At 36.3% G+C, this 11,143-nt stretch overlaps 1 protein-coding gene across 1 annotated transcript in view; it reads left to right on the top strand.

Moving 5' to 3' along the window:
- Positions 1–313: 313 nt before the first annotated feature.
- ret (ret proto-oncogene receptor tyrosine kinase) overlaps positions 314–11,143 on the top strand; it is a 32,138-nt gene continuing 21,308 nt past the window's right edge. The window contains exon 1 of the mRNA XM_066693867.1: positions 314–573. Coding sequence (XP_066549964.1) covers positions 516–573 — 58 coding nt within the window. The 5' untranslated portion in view covers positions 314–515. The remainder of the gene's footprint in view (positions 574–11,143) is intronic.

Genomic DNA, 11,143 nt, shown 5'->3' with positions numbered 1-11,143 from the left:
GAGTCTTTCCTGAATTACTGTAAAAATATGAATATATACTTCAATTTAAAAAGGACTGTAATGAGGTAGCATAAACTTACACATTCAAACTTACATCACAGACTTTATAACTACATTTAATGATCTAAAGGGACAAGTGCCTTTCTCACCCCCCTCCCTCCCTCTCTCTCTCTCTCCCTCTCCCTCTCTCTCTCTCTCTCTCTCTCTCTCTCTCTCTCTCTCCCTCTCCCTCTCTCTCTCTCTCCCTCTTTGAAAAATACATCCGACCATCAGCGCTGGTTGAACCTCCCTCCCCCTGCATCTCTTGCACTCAGTCCACCAAGCCGCGCACAGTGCAGTGACCATCCTAGGGAAGGCAATGGGACAGCTAGATGAGGAGTATTTCTTTTATTCACCTTACTGAATTTCCAGCTGCAAACCTGACGACTTTCCACAGTCCTTTTCAAGAAATACATTTTGAAAAGGGACGGCTGGCACTTTTAAGCCGTAGGATTTAATAGATCAATAATACAACTATGGGGGGTACGTTTTGGTTCCGAGACAGGACTTTGTTCGTTCTGCTTATTTGTAAAGGTAAGGTTTGCTTATTTTCCTACAGATACTGAGTTTTACATTGAAGGGAAATGTTTATTTCAGACATGACAAGGAACGGTGTTAATTAGAAAGCGGTTCCATTGAACTATTATCATTTTACATTGCAAATGTTAACGACAAATACAGTCATGAGGCGGGTCTGTGACATTTGTCCACCTGTAAAATCATTTCACAACATATGCGATAGAGAGGTCCAGTTGTACCTGTTTTAAATGCACAGTTATTATTTAAACTACCTATCTAAATAGATATAGATAGATGCATACATGTATCAATATTTTAGTGAGAGGCGCTAAATTTTAATTTTTCTATTAAAAAAGGAGAAATAGTTTTGTTTGTTTTTTTGTTTAATGATTGCCATCACATTGTCGTTTTTCATAGTTTAACCAAAGTTTTTCACTCAAGTTTAAAGAGTGGTACCGAGTGCGACAATCCCTGTCTCTAGCCATAATGCTATAATGTTGTTTGAAGACAACGATATTTAGTTCTTTAAATTGAAGATATTGTTGGTGTTTTTTTTTTTTTTTGTTTTTTTTTTCTTTATATATATATATAATCACTAAGAAAAACTTAACCTACACATGCTTAGCCAATTTGATTACTTTATTTGGTATGTCATTAACACCCGCTGGTTGGGTGAATGAATTATGAAATACATAAATCAATTATTTGAATAAGTAACGGCGTCCTGCACGGCATGCTAAATTAGATTGCTAGGCTCCAGTGTTAATGTCCTGCTAAAAAGTTACCTAGAGCGGTTTGGGATCGGCCACTGAGCTATTGAGCGGACATTGATGCGTTTAATACCCAGGGGCTACCAAAGGAGGCCTTAGCATCAAGATCAAATGCACGTTTTAAACCGATTACAGCAAAATACATGTCAAAGGGATTGTTGTTTGCCGCTTATTCTGCAAATCTGTGTTGCTGGAGGATCAGTGAAGCTGTAAACAGGTGAACATAAGGATTGGAAATATGGAACAAAGGACATGTTCAGTGGTGTCCCTCTGCACAGATCTAATGTCGTTTGTGACATATGTCTTACTGTTACATAGCTGCCTTTTCAATGATATTCAACATTTAATCTGGTTTAATATGTTTCTTTAAGTCTTTAGAGTCGACTATGTTTCAGTGGAGATAGGGTTAAATCTACAAATAGAAATAATAATAATAAAATACATTTTAAAAAAAGCCTGTAATTGCAATACAAATGTAAAAGCATCAAATTCCCCATTCATGGACAGTTAACTATAGCTTCTGCACAGGCAAGACCAATACATAGTAACATCTACAAAATATCATCAAAAGCTTCGAAGTGGGAAGAAGTCATCATGCAGATGATTAGGCAATAGCATAAACTATTCTGTCACTTGCCACTTGGACTAAAATACAAAGCCATTGCAGCATTTAAAATCACCATGTATGTTTTACATGCTCACGCTTGAAGTGTATCAACTCTTCTATTTTAAACTGAATATATTAGCAAAGAGTGAAATGAACTGCTGAGTAGTATACAATATGTTGAACTTCCCAAACATGACTGGTAGAGAAACAGAGCTGGAAATGTAATACTGAGAATAATTAAATATTGACCAGCACCACTGTGATGCTGTATTATAATCATTAATAACTATAATAATGAAACAATTATACCATTAACATTTAAATGACCTGCCAGTGTTACACACTTTGTAAATGAAATCCCTCAAGCTCATTGTATTTCCCATTGCTACTCTTTATTAGAAATATGTCACAGTGGTGAGACAGAACACTCTGCTTGACTTTGTTTTCTTGGCTTCATTAAACTCTTCACCAGGCAGAAGCATACACCAAGACTGTACGCAAAAGAGGATACAAATACAATTTGACAAGCAGTCTACACAAGGTAAACAGGAAGTGACCACTAGGCCATGGAATTGTTGCAGAGCAAGCCACAGTATCTGAAAACTGCATAATCAATCATAATACAAGAATGACTTGACAGAATAAGTGTTTTCTTTGCATTTCTGTGAACCATTTGTGTTAGCCTGGTTTATGTAGGCAGATGGATTACTTTGCTATAGTGTTTTGCACTGGGAAGAAGTTGGCATTGAAATAAACCTAATCGTTATTGACATAGATGTAGTGTATGTGAATGAGAAATATCCCTCTCCATGTTTAAATAAGTATTAGACGTTCTGCTCTTTTTATCCGTCAAGCTGAATTACTGTGGACTAAACCTAATTTAATTTGTCTTCTGGCTTTGACACAACTGAAAGGAGCTTCTATTCTTTACTGAGGTCTAGACAAAGGATACAGCCCCCTGATGACTGAGATTACTGTTATCAGCAAGATTTATTTTATGAAAGTATAACCAAAATAAACCACTGTAATGGAAATGAAGATTTCTCTCACAGGGTTGTTTGTAAACGCAAATGTCTAGCTACACATGGCAAGAAAAATTGTGTTGAGAGCAAGCTTTTCTGTTCAGTAATTACACACATATACAATGCACTGTAGAATCGTTAAGTACTCAGAAAAAGCAGGCTCCCATATTTCTAATTGGTAACACAATCATTTGTATCTCGTGGTAAACGTAAAACATTCCAAAAAGAAAAATTAGAAACCGATTTTGTAACATAAATCTTTTCTAGTTGACATTCATGAATTCTGCTTTTCATGTAATCTTGTGCATTACGTACTTAGGAAACAATTGGCATGTGCAAACGCTGACTTAATTTTTCTTCAGCAGTTTTAATTGTCAAAAGCTTGAGCTAAAAGTTGTAGTTGTTGTAATACAAAAATTGAAAGTTGCACTCCAGTTGTGAAAAGCAGGTTCTAGTAGTTACTAAGAGACATCGTGTTAAGTTCTGAACAGATGAGGCAATGAGATATGCTGAAATGCAGTTATAATAAGCACCATATTTACATCAAAAATAACAAGAGGCCTAAACACAGGCCCACAGACGTTATTAAAATGTTGCTGTAATTAAATATTGCTTTTAATTAACATTTGACAATGTATTTGGTTGTATCTATTGTTATATGTAGGCTATACTTTATACATACATCCATGTTAAGTTTATGCAAGTACCAAATTAGTTTAACAGTGTGGTCTATGTGGGCCTTTTTGTGTAACTCTTTTGTAATGCATAATAAACTGCCCCTGTATTAATTTCACTATTGCAATCAGAACCACCATCTAAAATGTGAGGTACGCGTTTAAATCACTGAAGTGCATGACATGCTAATATTTTGCTGTTCTAGTGTTACTTTGTTTTATGCCTAAAGAAATTGACAGCACATTTATGTTAAGGGCACAAGAGGGAATGCTTTTGTGTCCGTGCTGAGTAAGTGAGGCACTCGTATAATGTTGTATGTGCAAGAAGGCTCTTACGTAGACCCTGAATCAAGCTCAGGTTTATTAAGCCATCATCACGAACAAAGGCTGCCGAATGGGAGTGGCATCGCAGGCAGGTGTGCAGCAGGTGCAGTGAACCCAGTGCAAACAGAAAGTGTTTGTCCTCAAGAGAGGGAAAAAAAAACTACTAGTAACATAAAAGGGCATACGGCATTGATAACAGATAAAGATACAGCTTTCCTAGCCATGCTTCTCTAAAATGTATACATGCATGTTATTCCTTGTCTGAAAAATAGTTCCCTAGGAAAGGAAACTCCTGACTTCCTGTGTCTGGAATTCAGAAAGGAACCGGCCGTACGGTTAAGAGTTTTGAATTTGGAGTCTACATAAACCTACTTGCTAACTGGCAGGTTTATTTATTGGCTTATGAATATGGGGATTTTTTTTTTTTTCCATTGTGGGAAAAGGCACTGTGATTAATTGAAACAATAAACATTAACTTTTGTGTTCTATTGGCAAAATCGAATGGAATAATTAGGTCCTTGCCTGTTTTAACTCGTAGAGACGTTGATCACACTACTTAATTTAACATCATAAAATAATTACAATAATAATAGAATGAAGAAAAAACAAACTGAAAATGTATTTCTGCAAATTAATGAGTCATTCTTAGTAAAAAATAAATAAATAAATATTTTAATTTTTTCTAAAGGTACATTTCAAATTAATTTTAAATATCTATTTGTGTGATTTGAACATATCTGTAAAATCTCAGCAATATCTAGACTAGGGACCTATTTTTTATTTACACAATATACTTTTTGTCTAAGCTAAATTTATCTGAAGTTATTAAGCAAAATAGAATATAAAAAACTAAGCAGAAACCACTTGACAGTTCAATTTGAAACTTAAGAAAAATAAAAAACGGAAACACGCATTCTATAAATACTCTTTTTAATATATTTATATTATTTTTGCAATTAAGACCTGCAAATTTGCGTCACACAAAGCAGTGTCTTTCCTGGAAGATATGGAAGACTTAAGCAAGAAATTACAACAGTTTTGTCTTGCTAACATCCTATGGAGTTCAATTGCAAAGGGTAATGGCAGCAACTGAAAGCATGGGTACCATCTAATAGCAATTACACAATAGAACTAATAGATTGTTTTTTCAACAAAATACACATTACAGCGTGTAGGCAGCAGGGCGCTGTGAAATCCGTGATGAGGTATATTTTATTCAAATGTACATTCCGGCACTTTGTGGTTTTTATGGCTTTATGGCAGTGTCATGCTTTTTGAGAATGCTTCTTGATACTCCTAGTGATGTTAAAAAGCATGTTACAGAAGAAGGAAAAAAGTGAATTGAAAGTATATATATGCACCCTGCATTCTCTGTGTTGACTTTGTTTTGCCAATTCAACAAAGATATTCTGAAAACCATTTGATCTATGGCAGTTATTGAGTTCATTGAGTTTATGTGATGCTAGGTTGCCCAGAACTTTTTGAAACATAGAGAATAGAAACACGTCAGCTTTCAGAGTATCTGGTGTAATTTTTCAGCTTTGGCTAAAAGTTTGGTCCTTTAGATTCACATCGGTGTTGCTGTATGTAGTCAGTCAAATCAATACATTTGTGAGCAGGTATATCATCTGCAACCTTTCAGTTACCTAGTGCAGTGAGAAACTCGTTTTTTATAGACTTCATAAGGTTGACGTTTAAGGTTCCTATACTCTTCATTCTTCTGACAAGGCTGACAAAACAGTGTTTGTGTGACGAACAGAGTGCATTGAAAGCAAGATCGTCGTGAATGAACCAGAAACAAATGGAGGCTCTTGAGAGAGACTAGTCTATGATTTTTTTTTTCTTTTGTGGAGACATAATGATAGTTGTGGCATAATAGTCTAGGGTTGGGATAGGCAGAAGCAGGAAGTACTTTGCATTCGTTAAGGTAACCAGTCATACAGTCTTAAGTGTTTCCATTTCCAAATGCATCCGAGCAGAACGTGTCATAGATGATGGAGAGAACTGCTGCTGTTCTTAACCTGCGGTGTCACATCCTGGAAAGAGGAAATTGAACGAGCGGGACAGCCCGACACGCGTCCAGTGTGTGTCCGATTTAGACATTAACCGGATGTTCAGAGAAGACGCTTGGCAGCCTGGGATTCTAATCCATATGGCAATATGATTAACTGACCTTTGTTAAATATAATGTTGTGCCTGTGTTTTTGGGAGAAATTTCTTACTCTTTTTACAAGATTGGAGCTGCTGTTTTTCACATGAAGGTGAAGTGTTTGTATATACAGTCTTCTCAAATATGGGTAAAAAATACTGCATGAAACAAATGATCAGTTATTGATGATCAAGTTATTTGCCTGTTTGGTAGAAAGGAGTACATTTGACCCTGAGTATTTTTTTCTTATATACTGTGTCAAATTTACAGGGCTCAGTGATGCATGATGTGTTTGACAGATCATTTACAAAATGGAGCAATGCTTTGCTTGAGTTTAAAATATCTAACTTCTGGCCTTTTGCTCCTGGAGGTGGGGAGCACAGGGATATCAGTTAGGTGTATACTTCTGGCACAGCAATGTTTCCTTAAAGATGAGTGGAAAGAACAATAAATACTTAAAAACATTAAAAATGTTATTGATTACTGGAGTGTCCTAAGACTTCAGGAAAGGACCATTTCCTTCACATATATCTCTTTGGTATTTACCGTGAATGCCTTTATGCTAAGTGACAAAACATAGTGTGGAACTAATTGAAGAGTATGTCCAGGTCAAAACTAAAGTCTGCTAAGTGCTAGGAAATAAAGCTTCTCAAGGTATTGGCTGGCACTGTGCCGAACTGCAGTCAGTATCGCTGCCCCTGTCCTTCCATGATTAATAAATGTCATAAATATTTAAATTAATTCATAAATAAATACTTTTCTTGGACTCCTTATTTCAAATGTATTTATCTAGTTAGTAAATGAATCCCCTGGGATGCATTCACTACCCATGTTACTTTCAGCCCTGCAAATAATTTGGTTATCTTATAGTTCAATAAATGCTTTTGCTGATAATAGAAGGTAACATTAGCATGCCATATTCTAACATCAGTATGTACTTCAGATCCAGTGACTAATCCACTTTATCCCATCATCAACTCCCTGGAGAATGGCCTCATTGTTTGTCAGGGCTATGACAGTACACATTGCTGGAAGCCAAGGCAATGGATCCCAAAGTATACAGTAAATGCATTTTAGATTTATTTGCGTCTTTTGTGGCTCTGGCTCTCCTGTTGTCCTCTTATGCTAATCGCTAATACTCGAGATTAAGTCATATGGTGCGTTTCTGTAGCAATCAGATATAAGAGGTATAAGTGAGATTCGCGTTTTCTAGTGCTTTTAATCACATTTAATTATCACAAAGTGTTTCAGAATAGTACTTCAGCTAACTATCAATCTGACACTAAAGTTCAGCCACCTGTGTAGAGCCATATGCTGCCTGCGATTCGCAGCACACTGTGGGATAGCTAGAGTAACTGTCAGAAAGTGACATCTGATAACAGGACAAACTAAATAAAGTCAATATTAGGGTGTCCTGCTACATGTGCTGGACACATTTTTAGACCGAAACAGCTATCCATGCACATGTATGTATTGGTCTGATTGCCAATTTTGGTCTGATTATTTTAATGAATTTGCCTTATAAGAGCAGAGTTTGGGGGGGCTTCTTCTGAAAGGTCTCAAATTACAGTCAGGGGCATGAATACTGGACCTTCTTAATGGCCCACCTACCGTCTCTGAGGCAAAGTCCAGTCCCACCCCACTTATCATCACAGTTTCATTAGCTTGAATAGGAACAGTGCTGAGAAGAAAAACCTGGCCTTCCCTCAGTCTATTAATTGGGGTCTAGACCTGGCTCAAATCAAGTCTCTCAGCAGGAGTATGGACTAGACTGGTAGCATCCCTGTGCTCTCAACTGTGCAAAAGAGTGAAACTGCATTCAGTATTATTGAGATAAATGTATATACTTTAATCATTCTGATCTATCTGGGTTATGCATAATTTAAAAGGCAAACAGACATATCAAATGAACTGAAGTGTGCAATTTGAACTTATGCATTGTGTTCTTGCCATCTTGATATTAATAGTATGGAAGTCATATTGTTTCAGTTCAGTTGTTTAATACTACAAGTCTGTACATCACTTAAAGCAGAATTGCTTATCAGTTGGAAGTAAATGTATGCAGATGTGAATAGGGGACATCAGTTATATGTATCTTTGTGAATTTCCAGAGTACAAAAACAATATTTGGAAAACTATACATGATCAATATCCAAGTTATGATATGAGTTCACCGCTTGCTGAAAAGTTGTGTTATACATTTTTCAATAGAAGTTAAATAATTTCTGGCAATCCGACATGTTCTTGTATTCCCAAAGGACACTTAAGTCAATTTGACAGGTGGATCCAGAGGTTATTATAAGTGCTCCGAGAACAAAGCTCACTTTGAGCTTTTCCACTTTTGTAACAGCGGTTGCTAACTCTGCAGTCTGCAATGAGTGTCATCAGCATGCTGTTTTGTTAAATAGGAGTGTTTGTGTTCCTAACCTAACAGATACAATCTTGCAGAAATAAAGTCGTTGACAAATATACCAGCTTATTAAATGTATATTGCACTTTTATTCCATATTCCATTTTCTTCCTTTGCTTTTAGTTTGTGCATTTAAAAAAAAGTAAAAGCACAAAATGGACTGCTGAATCAGCTCAATAGAGATCATCTCAAATGAACAAATATGTGATAAATCTTATAAATAAATATTAATTTGATGTCACTAAGATTGGCCAAAAGTTGCCTTTATTGTAATACATCACTGTAATATACAAGTAAAAAAATAAAATGTATTATTAAACTTGCTTGTTGGAGTGGTGGCTTAAACGTGTGTATACAGAAGGAAAGTTACACAATTACAGTTTGTATTTAAAATAGCATTATTATTTTGTCCTGACAGTAGAAAGGCTGCATCTGTGTGTATTTCTGGAGGCTTGAAAAATGAAATAGATTGATTTCTGTTGGCACAGTCCCTTCCACAAGAAGTTTTACTTACTTATCTAGAAATGCAGGTGACATTTTGTCCCTAGGCTTGGTACAAGGAAACAAGGATCTAATTCATCAATCTTTCACTGCTTGTCTTTAGAGAATTTTGTTGTTTGGTTTTGTTTTGTTGTTGTTGTTTCTTAACATGATCTGTGATCCAGGGTTACACCATTGACTGAGTAACCTTTGCATTCAGTACAATTATCTGAAGGGAGGGTGCATTGATACCAGAGCAGCACCATGTACCAACTACAATAGACTCCCATTTGTGCTGACAATCACTAAACCCGACATGTTTTTGAATTCAGTGTATTCCCATCAAAGCTCAAGGTGGTAAGCAGTCATTACTTCATTAACCATCTGACAAATACTGATTTCCTGAAAAATTTCTAATAGAAAAATACCAAATAAAAAGAATAGACAGAGAAGGTCATGTGAGGGAAGTCCTGTAAAGAAGACAATAGATGCTTGTGTTGATTAGAGGAAATCGGCAGAGGTGGAATATTCCCAACGCAGCGCATTTCCCAGGCGCTCACCCTGACGGCCCCTGAGAGCAGCGGGTAACGAGGTGAACAGCAGTGACAGCTGTATTTAAATTCACAAAGGACATTTCATTTATGTTTGTAAGCGATATTAAATATGGCCAATGTTGAAATTTGAAGGCTTCTCTGGGTCTGTAATGTTTGCACTTGTTTTCCAGCTGTGTGATGGTTAGTTTACTTTCTGACACGTTTCTCAGCCTGTGGGTGGAGGGGGAGATGTATTTTCTACTAATGGCGATGATACTCTAATTATACAGCCATTACACAGTATATATGTAAAATAATATTTAACTCAATATAATTCAATCAAGGATAGTGATTTTACCCCCCTCAGTTTGTGTTTGGTTGTAGTAGCACATGCAGCACAAGCAGTCTCTCTCAAGAATCGGAATTGCAGCATTTTTATGAATGGATTTACAGTATAATTATCAGTGCCAGACTGATACATAATTGTGATGGTTATAATAATTTAGAATTAATCTGAAATAAAATTGTAGTTGTGGACAAACTGTTTAAAGCTGATTTATATATTTTGGTAGTCCATAACATTAGCTGCTCCTTATCCTTTGTAGCATTATGTATACCAGATTGTTGCATACAAAAATCAGTTATTTATCTAATAAGCAAAGATTGTGAAGCTGTATTTTATTCCTCCGTGGAGAAGCCAGGATCTTTACTTTCCTGTTGTCGTCAGTGTAACTCTTATGGCTTTGTTGGTCTTGACCATGAAAGGCTATAATGGCAAACCGATGTAAATTGGACAATACAATAAAACTGAGATGAATGAAGGAGTGTTCACTCAGAACTGAGAGAATGGTTTTAATTTTGGAAAAGCCTGGGTTATTGTAAACCCCTCCCATCTATATAAAAAAAGTCCTTGATTCCCATGAGGGTAGAAATCAATATGTTCAAATTGAATTGGTCCGTTTGCGGTACGTAATCTTGGCAGTACTTATCAAAGGTCAAACCAGTGAGTTAAAGTCATTGGGCTCTTTTTGTGTGACAAAGTGCTCTGAAAAAGAGGACAAACACAAAGTGTACCAGAATCAGAGGGTCACTTTTGAGAAATCTTCATGATATCACCCATCTTATTCCAGCAACCCATTTGCTTTATATTTTAAGCTACTTTCATGACGCACGTAATTGAGAGATGCACACCATGCATTAGCATCAATATAAACGCTTGCTTTTCTCTTGGCTCGATTCCAGGAGATAAATTGAGTTTCCAGTGATGTAAACCAATGCAAAGCAAACGGTTTAATATTTCCAGCTCTGAGATGTGAGGTACCCAACCTCACTGGTGAATCCAAGCATTACTGAATTACTGTAGCTGCTCCACTGTTGGTCACTGCATCTCCCAGCATTGATCACCTCTGCAAGACAGCAGATGTTGTCGTTCATTTTGGCATTTTTGTAAAAGAGAAAATCAATCCTATCTCTGTGTTCATGTGATACATATGCTGTTCCTAAATCTATTACATGACTAAGGGCTGAATTTCAATTAAGCTCTTTTGTTTTATTTTGAGATGGTTCTTCATTGAGATCTAATATTAAAAACGATGTAAAGTTGTAACACAATCATC

The sequence above is a fragment of the Amia ocellicauda genome, chromosome 20 (genome assembly GCF_036373705.1).
Source record: "Amia ocellicauda isolate fAmiCal2 chromosome 20, fAmiCal2.hap1, whole genome shotgun sequence".
In the NCBI taxonomy this organism is placed as follows: domain Eukaryota; kingdom Metazoa; phylum Chordata; class Actinopteri; order Amiiformes; family Amiidae; genus Amia; species Amia ocellicauda.
The sequence above is the reverse complement of the archived record's forward strand: the minus strand, read 5'-3'. Positions and strand labels throughout refer to the sequence as shown.